The sequence below is a fragment of the Oratosquilla oratoria genome, chromosome 8 (assembly GCF_046742065.1).
Source record: "Oratosquilla oratoria isolate Oo_2021 chromosome 8, ASM4674206v1, whole genome shotgun sequence".
Lineage (NCBI taxonomy): Eukaryota > Metazoa > Arthropoda > Malacostraca > Stomatopoda > Squillidae > Oratosquilla > Oratosquilla oratoria.
Genome location: NC_134784.1, coordinates 35,924,279 through 35,939,637, shown reverse-complemented (window position 1 = coordinate 35,939,637; position 15,359 = coordinate 35,924,279). Strand labels below are relative to the sequence as shown.

Here is a 15,359-nt window from a genome sequence, read left to right as displayed (position 1 = left end):
ATTCTGCAGGTTTGTGTAAATGGTAAGCTGAAACATAAAGAAGAAATGTCGAAATTGAAAGGTGAAAGAGTTGTATATGAAGGCGCAATCTTGAAAGCAGAAACCCTGAACAAAATTTTTCAGTCAGTTCTCAACATGGATGACGAATTTGAGAGGGAAACGAGTGGAAAAAATGTGGTTTCCATAAATAACATAACAATGAAAATGAAAGAAGGCCTCAGGACCTGGTGAGAGTCACATTGGATATTGAAATAGAGAACAACGGGTGAATACAACACAATTTGATAACTAGTTTACTAGAAGAGGGAATGGACTAGAAATCTGCAAATATGATACAAGAAGTAAGGGAGAGGTACCGTTAAGTTATAGACCAGTGTCCTTAACGACTGCAATAGCAAAAAGGTTTGAAAAAAATATTGTAAAAGGTAGATGGGTGAAATATCTCAAAGCAAAGAATATATATTGATAAACGATCAATTTGGATTTAGAGAAGGGAATTCCTGTATAACCAACCTGTTAATTCTTATACTCGAGAGTGAGTGATGTACTGCACGAGAGAGAGGAATGGGTGGACTGTATATTTGGACTTAGAAAAAGCCTTTGGCAAGTGCCACATAAGAGACTGATATTGGAAAACATGGTGAGAAGCTAAGATTATTGTACAGTATAATGTTACATATGAGTGGAGTCAAAAGTGTAAAATGAACTTTAACAAAAAGAAGTGTAAAATATTGGAAATAAGCGACCTACCATGGGTTATAAAAGGGGAAATGAAATAATAGCAAAAACAAAGGAGGAAACGAACCCAGGTATCATAATAAAAGACGACATATTAGCTGAAACACTTACGAGGAAAATAACAAAAGAGACACAATTTGTTGAAAAATATGAGAGTGGCATTTCACTACATGGATGAAGACATAAAGAAAATAATTAAAATGTTGTTACGGTCCAGTGAAACCTTCCAGGCCCGAGGAAAGAAGAGAAATATACTAAAAAGTGTGTATGTGTGTGTGTGTGTGTTTTCACTTGGTCTTTGGATCACGTGTTGGACTCGTGATCGACAGCTATTTCCCTCCTGGAAGAGAGCTCAGAGCTCGTAGGTCCGATCTATGGGTAATGCTATGACCTTGCACACACACACACACCCAACTCCCCGCCCACGAGAGTCAGAGTAACGACCCGAGGCACAGCGATACCGAAATAATTTCGGCCCTGGGCAGGATTCGAACTGGGTACTGGGAGCACTTCTACTTCCCAGTTCAGCGCTCTACCAACCTTGCCACCGCTCTACCAACTGTGTGTGTGTGTGTGTGTGTGTGTGTGTGTGTGTGTGTGTGTGTGTGTGTGTGTGTGTGTGTGTGTGTGTGTGTGTGTGTGTTTGTGTGTGAGGGGTAAGTATATTAACAAAAGCATACCTATATACACGGTAAACATTCATCAACAAATGAGTAGCCGAACACAACATGAACAGAAGAGTGCAATGATAACTGTTACCTCGAGTAGTGGGTGGCAAATGTCTTTGTGTAGAAACTTTGGATTGTAATTTGTAATGTATCAGTACGGAATAATCTTTATGGCACCGGCTTACTGTGTGTGCATTCCGAGCATGTAGAGTGATAAAAAAAGCACTGTGGAAAATTTAAATTTATATTATCATCAGAGCCGTTTTTGTCCGTCCGTCCGTCCGTCCGTCCGTTTGTTTGTCTGCTTGTTCGTCACGCTATCATTACAGTTTTCCAAAACATGAGCCTGGAAGCGAATTGTGTTATGAGAGAGAGGGAGAAGAGAGAGAGATTAGCAAGAAAAATATAGAAATGGAAAAACCCTTGGGAAACTACATGATCGGGTGGGACCTCGATTAAGTTTCGCGAATTTTTAAATGATATGCATGACCAACTTACAACAATACCCCACGGTCCAGCTGCAATTTCAGCGCACTGATCTTGTCTCTTTGCAGCAACGTTGGTGGCGATGACGGCTGCTTCTCTGGATAAAATCACCTCCAAACCATCCACGCTCAGCTGCCAAAGAGTTTCATGAATGAGTGGTACATTATGCTCGTCAACTGTATTTGCAAAGAAAGACTCACCATGTTTGAGTTTACCGAAAACCAAAACCATCAGAACTACAGTACTCTAACAGGCAAATGTGTTTCAAAGGAAACGGTAGATGTATGTATAAATCAACATGGGAAGAGGAAAACGGGTCGCTCCATAACAAATAAGATATAAATATGGTGCATATTCCACCACAAATTAGTTTTGATTGACCTCCGTGTAAAATTAAGTTCTGCAAAAAGATAGGAAGGCACTATCGTTATACAAGACCCCACTGATTAAGGAGAATAACCCTTCCGTCAAGCTAAGTCGTAGAAAATACACTAAAGGTTCATATATCCTGCATTTCTGTTTATCATGTTCCTCTAACCCATATTAATCCATGGTATTGTGTAAAAATCTTACTAGAATTGAAAAAAAAAAAAATGCTTATGAATAATAAATTAATAAATCCATTTAAATACATGTTATCTAGAATAAAATTTCCTTATTCTGAATACCACAGAGAAATAGTAGTCATTCTCATGGCTAGCCCGGACCGTACGGAGTCACCTGCTGCCTCTAGTTTGTCCTGACATAAAGGAAATCAGGTACCCAAAGGCAGTGGATTACGTCTGTTAGAGATTTGCCTAAAAGCACATGCATTCTCGGCCCGAAGCACATCAAGTGTCGTTAAGGACTAGTATAAGCAGACCATAATAGTAACATTCGAAACTAAGAACCGAAATCTGCATGTCAAGTCCGTTTTGCAAACATTTAAACCACGTTCGGTGACCCCATGAGGGGTTACTGACTCCGTCGGCACTGGTTTGTATTGTCACCACGATGGAGTGATCCACGCCAGGCCAGCTCATGGTCAACTCCGGAACAAAATCCGATTGCTAAGGTCAGGGCCACCATATCATCAGTCAAGACCGGCTTTCACATGGGCACGTATACCAGAGGTAGACGCTCGACAGATGAGGAATTCTATCGTGCTTCGGGACCTACTGTACTTACAGTGTATAAATGTCTCAACCCACACCTATTTTATTGTTCCATTATGTATCCGTAGAAAGCACCAAAAAGATTTAATGTGGTGATGAAGACTGGTATATGAGGGGCTTTGCGGCAAGTAACATTACCTTTCCGTCGTCCGACAAAAGTCATAGGTGGACTCACCCTGGACGGTGTCTGGATATCCGGCACACGAACCACACTGTCGCCCGCGCGAATTTCGACCGGGCCAGGGCAGGACACTCCGGGCATGAATCTGTTTCCGCAGGACACAATCTCCATGAAGACACCAAAGTCTGGCTGCATCGCCGTTCCAATTTGCAAGAGGCTATAGGTGCACTTGCGATGCCATTGGTAAAAAGCTCCGTCGAAGGTGTAAATGTAAGGGTCGCCGAAGACATAGCAGAAACCTGAAAAACCCAGATAATTAAGGTATGGCGCAGGTAGAACAATAAGCCTCTGTAAGAATAAAAGCTAATATATATTCCAAACCGACAAGGGAAGAAAAAACTTCATCATCATATATAAACAATGTAAACGTCCAGAAGAAGTAAATGACAACCAGTGCTTACCATAATCATATACTGGAGAACTGGTGGTAGTAAAAGTAGTTGGAAGTAGGTCGAGTGTAGTAGTTGGAAGAAGGTTAGGTTTAGTAGTGGGAGGAAGGTCGGGTGTAGTAGTTGGAGGTAGTTTGGGTGTAGCAATGGAAGAAAGGTCGGGTGTAGTAAAGGGTGGTGTGTCCGCTGTAGTAGTTGGAGGTATGTCAGGTGTAGTAGTGGGAGGAAGGTCCGGTGTAGTAGAGGGAGGTAGGTCGGGTGTAGAAGTGGGAGAGAGATCGGGTGTAGTAGTGGGAGCTAGGTCGGGAGTAGAAGTGGGAGGAAGGTCTGGTGTAGTAATGGGAGGTAGGTCGGGTGTAGTAGTGGGAGGTAGGTCGGGTGTAGTAGTGGTAGGAGAGTCGGGTGTAGTAGTGGGAGGTAGGTCCGGTGTAGTAGTGGAAGGTAGGTCGGGTGTAGTAGTGGGAGTTAGGTCGGGAGTAGTAGTTGGAGGAAGGTCGGGTGTAGTAGTGGGAGGTAGTTCGGGTGTAGTAGTGGAAGGAAGGTCGGGTGTAGTAGTGGGAGAAAGATCGGGTGTAGTAGTGGGAGGTAGGTTGGGTGTAGTAGTGGGAGGTAGGTCGGGTGTAGTAGTGGGAGGTAGGTCCGGTGTAGTAGTTGGAGGTATGTCAGGTGTAGTAGTGGGAGGAAGGTCCGGTGTATTAGTTGGATGTATGTCAGGTGTAGTAGTGGGAGGAAGGTCCGGTGTAGTAGTTGGAGGTAGGTCAGGTGTAGTAGTGGGAGGTAGGTCCGGTGTAGTAGTTGGGGGTATGTCAGGTGTAGTAGTGGGAGGAAGGTCCGGTGTAGTAGTGGGAGGTACGTCGGGTGTAGTAGTGGGAGATAGATCGGGTGCAGTAGTTGGAGGTAGGTCGGGAGTAGTAGTTGGAGGCAGGTCGGGTGTAGTGATGGGAGGTAGATTAGGTGTAGTAGTGGGAGGTAGGTCGGGTGTAGTAGTGGTAGGAAGGTCGGGAGAAGTAGTGGTAGGAAGATAGGGTGTAGTAGTGGGAGGTAGGTCGGGTGTAGTAGTGGGAGGTAGATCAGGTGTAGTAGTGGGAGGTAGGTCTGGAGTAGTAGTTGGAGGTAGGTCAGGTGCAGTAGTGGGAGGAAGGTCTGGTGTAGTAGTGGGAGGTAGGTCGGGTGCAGTAGTGGGAGGTAGGTCGGGTGTAGTAGTGGGAGGTAGGTCGGGTGTACTAGTGGGAGGTAGGTCGGGTGTAGTAGTGGGAGGTAGGTCGGGTGTAGGAGTGGGAGGAAGATCGGCTGTAGTAGTGGGAGGTAGGTCGGGTGAAGTAGTAGGAGGTAGGTCGGGTGTAGTAGTGGGAGGTAGGTCAGGTGTAGTAGTGGGAGGTAGGTCGGGTGTAGTAGTGGAAGGTAGGTCCGGTGTAGTAGTTGGAGGTAGGTCCGGTGTAGTAGTGGAAGGAAGGTCAGGTGTAGTAGTGGGAGGTAGGTCGGGTGTTGTAGTGGGAGGTAGATCGGGTGTAGTAGTGGAGGGTAGGTCGGGTGTAGTATTGGGAGGTAAATCGGGTGTAGTACTGCGAGGTAGGTCCGGTGTAGTAGTTGGAGGTAGGTCCGGTGTAGTAGTGGGAGGAAGGTCGGGTGTAGTAGTGGGAGGTAGGTCGGGTGTTGTAGTGGGAGGTAGATCGGGTGTAGTAGTGGGAGGTAGGCCGGGTGTAGTAGTGGGAGGTAGGTCCGGTGTAATAGTTGGAGGTAGGTCTGTTGAAGTGGTGGGAGGAAGGTCGGGTGTAGTAGTGGGAGGAAGGTCGGGAGTAGTAGTGGGAGGAAGATCGGGTGTAGTAGTGGGAGGAAGATCGGGTGTAGTAGTGGGAGGTAGGTCGGGTATAGTGGTGGGAGGTAGGTCGGGTATAGTAGTGGGAGGTAGGTCTGGTGTAGTAGTGGGAGGCAGGTCGGGTGTAGTAGTGGGTGGTACATCGGGTGTAGTGGTGGGAGGTAGGTCTGGTATAGTAGTGGGAGGTAGGTCTGGTGTAGTAGTAGGAGGTAGGTCAGGTGTAGTAGTGGGAGGTAGGTCGGGTGTAGTAGTTGGAGGTAGGTCTGGTGTAGTAGTGGGAGGTAGGTCGGGTGTAGTAGTGGGAGGTAGGTCGGGTGTAGTAGTGGGAGGTAGGTCTGGTGTAGTAGTGGGGGGTAGGTCTGGTGTAGTAGTGGGAGGTAAGTCTGGTGTAGTAGTGGGAGGTAGGTCTGGTGTAGTGGTGGGAGGTAGGTCTGGTGTAGTAGTGGGGGGAAGGACGGGTGTAGTAGTGGGAGGTAGGTCTGGTGTAGTAGTGGGAGGTAAGTCTGGTGTAGTAGTGGGAGGTAGGTCGGGTGTAGTAGTGGGAGGTAGGTCGGGTGTAGTAGTGGGAGGTATGTCGGGTGTAGTAGTGGGAGGTATGTCTGGTGTAGTAGTGGGAGGTAGGTCTGGTGTAGTAGTGGGAGGCAGGTCGGGTGTAGTAGTGGGAGGTAGGTCGGGTGTAGTAGTTGGGGGTAGGTCGGGTGTAGTAGTGGGAGGTAGGTCGGGTGTAGTAGTGGGAGGTATGTCGGGTGTAGTAGTGGGAGGTAGGTCTGGTGTAGTAGTGGGAGGTAAGTCGGGTGTAGTAGTGGGTGGTACATCGGGTGTAGTAGTGGGAGGTAGGTCTGGTGTAGTAGTGGGAGGTAGGTCTGGTGTAGTAGTAGGGGGTAGGTCTGGTGTAGTGGTGGGAGGTAGGTCTAGTGTAGTAGTTGGAGGAAGGTCGGGTGTAGTAGTGGGTGGTAGGTCGGGTGTAGTAGTGGGAGGTAGATCGGGTGTAGTAGTGGGAGGTAGGTCTGGTGTAGTAGTGGGAGGAAGGTCTGGTGTAGTAGAGGGAGGTAGGTCGGGTGTAGTAGTGGGAGGAAGGTCTGGTGTAGTAGTGGGTGGTAGGTCTGGTGTAGTGGTGGGAGGTAGGTCAGGTGTAGTAGTGGGAGGTAGGTCTGGTGTAGTAGTGGGAGGTAGGTCTGGTGTAGTAGTGGGAGGAAGGTCGGGTGTAGTAGTGGGAGGAATGTCTGGTGTAGTAGTGGGAGGTAGGTCAGGTGTAGTGGTGGGAGGTAGGTCGGGTGTAGTAGTGGGAGGTAGATCAGGTGTAGTAGTGGGAGGTATGTCTGGTGAAGTAGTGGGAGGTAGGTCTGGTGTTGTGGTGGGAGGTAGGTCTGGTGTAGTAGTGGGAGGAAGGTTGGGGGTAGTAGTGGGAGGTAGGTCGGGTGTAGTAGTGGGAGGTATGTCTGGTGTAGTAGTGGGAGGTAGGTCGGGTGTTGTAGTGGGAGGTATGTCTGGTGTAGTAGTGGGAGGTAAGTCTGGTGTAGTAGTGGGAGGTAGGTCTGGTGTAGTGGTGGGAGGTAGGTCTGGTGTAGTAGTGGGGGGAAGGTCGGGTGTAGTAGTGGGAGGTACGTCGGGTGTAGTTGTGGGAGGAAGGTCTGGTGTAGTAGTGGGAGGTACGTCTGGTGTAGTGGTAGTGGTAGGAGGTAGGTCAGGTGTAGTAGTGGGAGGTAGGTCGGGTGTAGTAGTGGGAGGTAAGTCGGGTGTAGTAGTGGGAGGAAGGTCTGGTGTAGTAGTGGGAGGAATGTCTGGGGTAGTAGTGGGAGGTAGGTCGGGTGTAGTAGTGGGAGGTAGGTCGGGTGTAGTAGTGGGAGGTAGATCGGGTGTAGTAGTGGGAGGTATGTCTGGTGTAGTAGTGGGAGGTAGGTCTGGTGGTGTGGTGGGAGGTAGGTCTGGTGTAGTAGTGGGAGGAAGGTCGGGGGTAGTAGTGGGAGGTAGGTCGGGTGTAGTAGTGGGAGGTATGTCTGGTGTAGTAGTGGGAGGTAGGTCGGGTGTTGTAGTGGGAGGTATGTCTGGTGTAGTAGTGGGAGGTAGGTCTGGTGTAGTAGTGGGAGGTAGGTCGGGTGTAGTAGTGGGAGGTAGGTCGGGTGTAGTAGTGGGAGGTAGGTCTGGTGTAGTAGTGGGGGGTAGGTCTGGTGTAGTAGTGGGAGGTGAGTCTGGTGTAATAGTGGGAGGCAGGTCTGGTGTAGTGGTGGGAGGTAGGTCTGGTGTAGTAGTGGGGGGAAGGTCGGGTGTAGTAGTGGGAGGTAGGTCTGGTGTAGTAGTGGGAGGTAAGTCTGGTGTAGTAGTGGGAGGTAGGTCTGGTGTAGAAGTGGGAGGTAGGTCGGGTGTAGTAGTGGGAGGTATGTCGGGTGTAGTAGTGGGAGGTAGGTCTGGTGTAGTAGTGGGAGGTAGGTCTGGTGTAGTAGTGGGAGGCAGGTCGGGTGTAGTAGTGGGTGGTACATCCGGTGTAGTGGTGGGAGGTAGGTCTGGTATAGTAGTGGGAGGTAGGTCTGGTGTAGTAGTAGTAGGAGGTAGGTCAGGTGTAGTAGTGGGAGGTAGGTCGGGTGTAGTAGTTGGAGGTAGGTCTGGTGTAGTAGTGGGAGGTAGGTCGGGTGTAGTAGTGGGAGGTAGGTCGGGTGTAGTAGTGGGAGGTAGGTCTGGTGTAGTAGTGGGGGGTAGGTCTGGTGTAGTAGTGGGAGGTAAGTCTGGTGTAGTAGTGGGAGGCAGGTCTGGTGTAGTGGTGGGAGGTAGGTCTGGTGTAGTAGTGGGGGGAAGGTCGGTTGTAGTAGTGGGAGGTAGGTCTGGTGTAGTAGTGGGAGGTAAGTCTGGTGTAGTAGTTGGAGGTAGGTCTGGTGTAGTAGTGGGAGGTAGGTCGGGTGTAGTAGTGGGAGGTATGTCGGGTGTAGTAGTGGGAGGTATGTCTGGTGTAGTAGTGGGAGGTAGGTCTGGTGTAGTAGTGGGAGGCAGGTCGGGTGTAGTAGTGGGTGGTACATCGGGTGTAGTGGTGGGAGGTAGGTCTGGTATAGTAGTGGGAGGTAGGTCTGGTGTAGTAGTAGGAGGTAGGTCAGGTGTAGTAGTGGGAGGTAGGTCGGGTGTAGTAGTTGGAGGTAGATCGGGTGTAGTAGTGGGAGGTAGGTCTGGTGTAGTAGTGGGAGGTAGGTCTGGTGTAGTAGTGGGAGGTATGTCTGGTGTAGTAGTGGGAGGTATGTCTGGTGTAGTAGTGGGAGGTATGTCGGGTGTAGTAGTGGGAGGTAGGTCGGGTGTAGTAGTGGGAGGTAGGTCTGGTGTAGTAGTGGGGGGTAGGTCTGGTGTAGTAGTGGGAGGTAAGTCTGGTGTAGTAGTGCGAGGTAGGTCTGGTGTAGTGGTGGGAGGTAGGTCTGGTGTAGTAGTGGGGTGAAGGTCGGGAGTAGTAGTGGGAGGTAGGTCTGGTGTAGTAGTGGGAGGTAAGTCTGGTGTAGTAGTGGGAGGTAGGTCGGGTGTAGTAGTGGGAGGTAGGTCGGGTGTAGTAGTGGGAGGTATGTCTGGTGTAGTAGTGGGAGGTATGTCTGGTGTAGTAGTGGGAGGTAGGTCTGGTGTAGTAGTGGGAGGCAGGTCGGGTGTAGTAGTGGGAGGTAGGTCGGGTGTAGTAGTTGGGGGTAGGTCGGGTGTAGTAGTGGGAGGTAGGTCGGGTGTAGTAGTGGGAGGTATGTCGGGTGTAGTAGTGGGAGGTAGGTCTGGTGTAGTAGTGGGAGGTAAGTCGGGTGTAGTAGTGGGTGGTACATCGGGTGTAGTAGTGGGAGGTAGGTCTGGTGTAGTAGTGGGAGGTATGTCTGGTGTAGTAGTAGGGGGTAGGTCTGGTGTAGTAGTGAGAGGTAGGTCTGGTGTAGTAGTGGGAGGAAGGTCGGGTGTAGTAGTGGGAGGTAGGTTGGGTGTAGTAGTGGGAGGTAGATCGGGTGTAGTAGTGGGAGGTAGGTCTGGTGTAGTAGTGGGAGGAAGGTCTGGTGTAGTAGAGGGAGGGAGGTCGGGTGTAGAAGTGGGAGGAAGGTCTGGTGTAGTAGTGGGAGGTAGGTCTGGTGTAGTGGTAAGAGGTAGGTCAGGTGTAGTAGTGGGAGGTAGGTCGGGTGTAGTAGTGGGAGGTAAGTCGGGTGTAGTAGTGGGAGGAAGGTCTGGTGTAGTAGTGGGAGGAATGTCTGGTGTAGTAGTGGGAGGTAGGTCGGGTGTAGTAGTGGGAGTGGGAGGTAGGTAGGTCGGGTGTAGTAGTGGGAGGTAGATCGGGTGTAGTAGTGGGAGGTATGTCTGGTGTAGTAGTGGGAGGTAGGTTTGGTGGTGTGGTGGGAGGTATGTCTGGTGTAGTAGTGGGAGGAAGGTCGGGGGTAGTAGTGGGAGGTAGGTCGGGTGTAGTAGTGGGAGGTATGTCTGGTGTAGTAGTGGGAGGTAGGTCGGGTGTTGTAGTGGGAGGTATGTCTGGTGTAGTAGTGGGAGGTAGGTCTGGTGTAGTAGTGGGAGGTAGGTCGGGTGTAGTAGTGGGAGGTAGGTCGGGTGTAGTAGTGGGAGGTAGGTCTGGTGTAGTAGTGGGGGGTAGGTCTGGTGTAGTAGTGGGAGGTAAGTCTGGTGTAGTAGTGGGAGGTAGGTCTGGTGTAGTGGTGGGAGGTAGGTCTGGTGTAGTAGTGGGGGGAAGGTCGGGTGTAGTAGTGGGAGGTAAGTCTGGTGTAGTAGTGGGAGGTAGGTCTGGTGTAGTAGTGGGAGGTAGGTCGGGTGTAGTAGTGGGAGGTATGTCGGGTGTAGTAGTGGGAGGTATGTCTGGTGTAGTAGTGGGAGGTAGGTCTGGTGTAGTAGTGGGAGGCAGGTCGGGTGTAGTAGTGGGTGGTACATCGGGTGTAGTGGTGGGAGGTAGGTCTGCTATAGTAGTGGGAGGTTGGTCTGGTGTAGTAGTAGGAGGTAGGTCAGGTGTAGTAGTGGGAGGTAGGTCGGGTGTAGTAGTTGGAGGTAGGTCTGGTGTAGTAGTGGGAGGTAGGTCGGGTGTAGTAGTGGGAGGTAGGTCGGGTGTAGTAGTGGGAGGTAGGTCTGGTGTAGTAGTGGGTGGTAGGTCTGGTGTAGTAGTGGGAGGTAAGTCTGGTGTAGTAGTGGGAGGCAGGTCTGGTGTAGTGGTGGGAGGTAGGTCTGGTGTAGTAGTGGGGGGAAGGTCGGGTGTAGTAGTGGGAGGTAGGTCTGGTGTAGTAGTGGGAGGTAAGTCTGGTGTAGTAGTGGGAGGTAGGTCTGGTGTAGTAGTGGGAGGTAGGTCGGGTGTAGTAGTGGGAGGTAAGTCGGGTGTAGTAGTAGGAGGTATGTCTGGTGTAGTAGTGGGAGGTAGGTCTGGTGTAGTAGTGGGAGGCAGGTCGGGTGTAGTAGTGGGTGGTACATCGGGTGTAGTGGTGGGAGGTAGGTCTGGTATAGTAGTGGGAGGTAGGTCTGGTGTAGTAGTAGGAGGTAGGTCAGGTGTAGTAGTGGGAGGTAGGTCGGGTGTTGTAGTGGGAGGTATGTCTGGTGTAGTAGTGGGAGGTAGGTCTGGTGTAGTAGTGGGAGGTAGGTCGGGTGTAGTAGTGGGAGGTAGGTCGGGTGTAGTAGTGGGAGGTAGGTCTGGTGTAGTAGTGGGGTGTAGGTCTGGTGTAGTAGTGGGAGGTAAGTCTGGTGTAGTAGTGGGAGGTAGGTCTGGTGTAGTGGTGGGAGGTAGGTCTGGTGTAGTAGTGGGGGGAAGGTCGGGTGTAGTAGTGGGAGGTAGGTCTGGTGTAGTAGTGGGAGGTAAGTCTGGTGTAAAAGTGGGGAGGTAGGTCTGGTGTAGTAGTGGGAGGTAGGTGGGGTGTAGTAGTGGGAGGTATGTCGGGTGTAGTAGTGGGAGGTAGGTCTGGTGTAGTAGTGGGAGGTAGGTCTGGTGTAGTAGTGGGAGGCAGGTCGGGTGTAGTAGTGGGTGGTACATCCGGTGTAGTGGTGGGAGGTAGGTCTGGTATAGTAGTGGGAGGTAGGTCTGGTGTAGTAGTAGGAGTTAGGTCAGGAGTAGTAGTGGGAGGTAGGTCGGGTGTAGTAGTTGGAGGTAGGTCTGGTGTAGTAGTGGGAGGTAGGTTGGGTGTAGTAGTGGGAGGTAGGTCGGGTGTAGTAGTGGGAGGTAGGTCTGGTGTAGTAGTGGGGGGTAGGTCTGGTGTAGTAGTGGGAGGTAAGTCTGGTGTAGTAGTGGGAGGCAGGTCTGGTGTAGTGGTGGGAGGTAGGTCTGGTGTAGTAGTGGGGGGAAGGTCGGTTGTAGTAGTGGGAGGTAGGTCTGGTGTAGTAGTGGGAGGTAAGTCTGGTGTAGTAGTTGGAGGTAGGTCTGGTGTAGTAGTGGGAGGTAGGTCGGGTGTAGTAGTGGGAGGTATGTCGGGTGTAGTAGTGGGAGGTATGTCTGGTGTAGTAGTGGGAGGTAGGTCTGGTGTAGTAGTGGGAGGCAGGTCGGGTGTAGTAGTGGGTGGTACATCGGGTGTAGTGGTGGGAGGTAGGTCTGGTATAGTAGTGGGAGGTAGGTCTGGTGTAGTAGTAGGAGGTAGGTCAGGTGTAGTAGTGGGAGGTAGGTCGGGTGTAGTAGTTGGAGGTAGATCGGGTGTAGAATGTGGAGGTAGGTCTGGTGTAGTAGTGGGAGGTAGGTCTGGTGTAGTAGTGGGAGGTATGTCTGGTGTAGTAGTGGGAGGTATGTCTGGTGTAGTAGTGGGAGGTATGTCGGGTGTAGTAGTGGGAGGTAGGTCGGGTGTAGTAGTGGGAGGTAGGTCTGGTGTAGTAGTGGGGGGTAGGTCTGGTGTAGTAGTGGGAGGTAAGTCTGGTGTAGTAGTGCGAGGTAGGTCTGGTGTAGTGGTGGGAGGTAGGTCTGGTGTAGTAGTGGGGGGAAGGTCGGGTGTAGTAGTGGGAGGTAGGTCTGGTGTAGTAGTGGGAGGTAAGTCTGGTGTAGTAGTGGGAGGTAGGTCGGGTGTAGTAGTGGGAGGTAGGTCGGGTGTAGTAGTGGGAGGTATGTCTGGTGTAGTAGTGGGAGGTATGTCTGGTGTAGTAGTGGGAGGTAGGTCTGGTGTAGTAGTGGGAGGCAGGTCGGGTGTAGTAGTGGGAGGTAGGTCGGGTGTAGTAGTTGGGGGTAGGTCGGGTGTAGTAGTGGGAGGTAGGTCGGGTGTAGTAGTGGGAGGACGGTCGGGTGTAGTAGTAGTGGGAGGTAGGTCTGGTGTAGTAGTGGGAGGTAAGTCTGGTGTAGTAGTGGGAGGTAGGTCTGGTGTAGTAGTGGGAGGTAGGTCGGGTGTAGTAGTGGGAGGTATGTCGGGTGTAGTAGTGGGAGGTAGGTCTGGTGTAGTAGTGGGAGGTAGGTCTGGTGTAGTAGTGGGAGGCAGGTCGGGTGTAGTAGTGGGTGGTACATCCGGTGTAGTGGTGGGAGGTAGGTCTGGTATAGTAGTGGGAGGTAGGTCTGGTGTAGTAGTAGGAGGTAGGTCAGGTGTAGTAGTGGGAGGTAGGTCGGGTGTAGTAGTTGGAGGTAGGTCTGGTGTAGTAGTGGGAGGTAGGTTGGGTGTAGTAGTGGGAGGTAGGTCGGGTGTAGTAGTGGGAGGTAGGTCTGGTGTAGTAGTGGGGGGTAGGTCTGGTGTAGTAGTGGGAGGTAAGTCTGGTGTAGTAGTGGGAGGCAGGTCTGGTGTAGTGGTGGGAGGTAGGTCTGGTGTAGTAGTGGGGGGAAGGTCGGTTGTAGTAGTGGGAGGTAGGTCTGGTGTAGTAGTGGGAGGTAAGTCTGGTGTAGTAGTTGGAGGTAGGTCTGGTGTAGTAGTGGGAGGTAGGTCGGGTGTAGTAGTGGGAGGTATGTCGGGTGTAGTAGTGGGAGGTATGTCTGGTGTAGTAGTGGTAGGTAGGTCTGGTGTAGTAGTGGGAGGCAGGTCGGGTGTAGTAGTGGGTGGTACATCGGGTGTAGTGGTGGGAGGTAGGTCTGGTATAGTAGTGGGAGGTAGGTCTGGTGTAGTAGTAGGAGGTAGGTCAGGTGTAGTAGTGGGAGGTAGGTCGGGTGTAGTAGTTGGAGGTAGATCGGGTGTAGTAGTGGGAGGTAGGTCTGGTGTAGTAGTGGGAGGTAGGTCTGGTGTAGTAGTGGGAGGTATGTCTGGTGTAGTAGTGGGAGGTATGTCTGGTGTAGTAGTGGGAGGTATGTCGGGTGTAGTAGTGGGAGGTAGGTCGGGTGTAGTAGTGGGAGGTAGGTCTGGTGTAGTAGTGGGGGGTAGGTCTGGTGTAGTAGTGGGAGGTAAGTCTGGTGTAGTAGTGCGAGGTAGGTCTGGTGTAGTGGTGGGAGGTAGGTCTGGTGTAGTAGTGGGGGGAAGGTCGGGTGTAGTAGTGGGAGGTAGGTCTGGTGTAGTAGTGGGAGGTAAGTCTGGTGTAGTAGTGGGAGGTAGGTCGGGTGTAGTAGTGGGAGGTAGGTCGGGTGTAGTAGTGGGAGGTATGTCTGGTGTAGTAGTGGGAGGTATGTCTGGTGTAGTAGTGGGAGGTAGGTCTGGTGTAGTAGTGGGAGGCAGGTCGGGTGTAGTAGTGGGAGGTAGGTCGGGTGTAGTAGTTGGGGGTAGGTCGGGTGTAGTAGTGGGAGGTAGGTCGGGTGTAGTAGTGGGAGGTATGTCGGGTGTAGTAGTGGGAGGTAGGTCTGGTGTAGTAGTGGGAGGTAAGTCGGGTGTAGTAGTGGGTGGTACATCGGGTGTAGTAGTGGGAGGTAGGTCTGGTGTAGTAGTGGGAGGTATGTCTGGTGTAGTAGTAGGGGGTAGGTCTGGTGTAGTAGTGAGAGGTAGGTCTGGTGTAGTAGTGGGAGGAAGGTCGGGTGTAGAATAGTAGTGGGAGGTAGGTTGGGTGTAGTAGTGGGAGGTAGATCGGGTGTAGTAGTGGGAGGTAGGTCTGGTGTAGTAGTGGGAGGAAGGTCTGGTGTAGTAGAGGGAGGGAGGTCGGGTGTAGAAGTGGGAGGAAGGTCTGGTGTAGTAGTGGGAGGTAGGTCTGGTGTAGTGGTAAGAGGTAGGTCAGGTGTAGTAGTGGGAGGTAGGTCGGGTGTAGTAGTGGGAGGTAAGTCGGGTGTAGTAGTGGGAGGAAGGTCTGGTGTAGTAGTGGGAGGAATGTCTGGTGTAGTAGTGGGAGGTAGGTCGGGTGTAGTAGTGGGAGGTAGGTCGGGTGTAGTAGTGGGAGGTAGATCGGGTGTAGTAGTGGGAGGTATGTCTGGTGTAGTAGTGGGAGGTAGGTTTGGTGGTGTGGTGGGAGGTATGTCTGGTGTAGTAGTGGGAGGAAGGTCGGGGGTAGTAGTGGGAGGTAGGTCGGGTGTAGTAGTGGGAGGTATGTCTGGTGTAGTAGTGGGAGGTAGGTCGGGTGTTGTAGTGGGAGGTATGTCTGGTGTAGTAGTGGGAGGTAGGTCTGGTGTAGTAGTGGGAGGTAGGTCGGGTGTAGTAGTAGTGGGAGGTAGGTCGGGTGTAGTAGTGGGAGGTAGGTCTGGTGTAGTAGTGGGGGGTAGGTCTGGTGTAGTAGTGGGAGGTAAGTCTGGTGTAGTAGTGGGAGGTAGGTCTGGTGTAGTGGTGGGAGGTAGGTCTGGTGTAGTAGTGGGGGGAAGGTCGGGTGTAGTAGTGGGAGGTAAGTCTGGTGTAGTAGTGGGAGGTAGGTCTGGTGTAGTAGTGGGAGGTAGGTCGGGTGTAGTAGTGGGAGGTATGTCGGGTGTAGTAGTGGGAGGTATGTCTGGTGTAGTAGTGGGAGGTAGGTCTGGTGTAGTAGTGGGAGGCAGGTCGGGTGTAGTAGTGGGTGGTACATCGGGTGTAGTGGTGGGAGGTAGGTCTGCTATAGTAGTGGGAGGTTGGTCTGGTGTAGTAGTAGGAGGTAGGTCAGGTGTAGTAGTGGGAGGTATGTCGGGTGTAGTAGTTGGAGGTAGGTCTGGTGTAGTAGTGGGAGGTAGGTCGGGTGTAG

The 15,359-nt window shown here is 51.6% G+C and overlaps 1 protein-coding gene across 1 annotated transcript in view; it reads right to left on the bottom strand.

The window, feature by feature from the left end:
- Nucleotides 1-15,359, bottom strand: part of LOC143027347 (mucin-2-like) — a 42,018-nt gene that overhangs the window by 5,304 nt on the left and 21,355 nt on the right. Inside the window, exons 2-3 of the mRNA XM_076188624.1 lie at nucleotides 3,222-3,466; nucleotides 1,905-2,024 (exon numbers count right to left, since the gene is read on the bottom strand). Of these exons, the coding sequence (XP_076044739.1) occupies nucleotides 1,905-2,024; nucleotides 3,222-3,466 (365 nt within the window). The remainder of the gene's footprint in view (nucleotides 1-1,904; nucleotides 2,025-3,221; nucleotides 3,467-15,359) is intronic.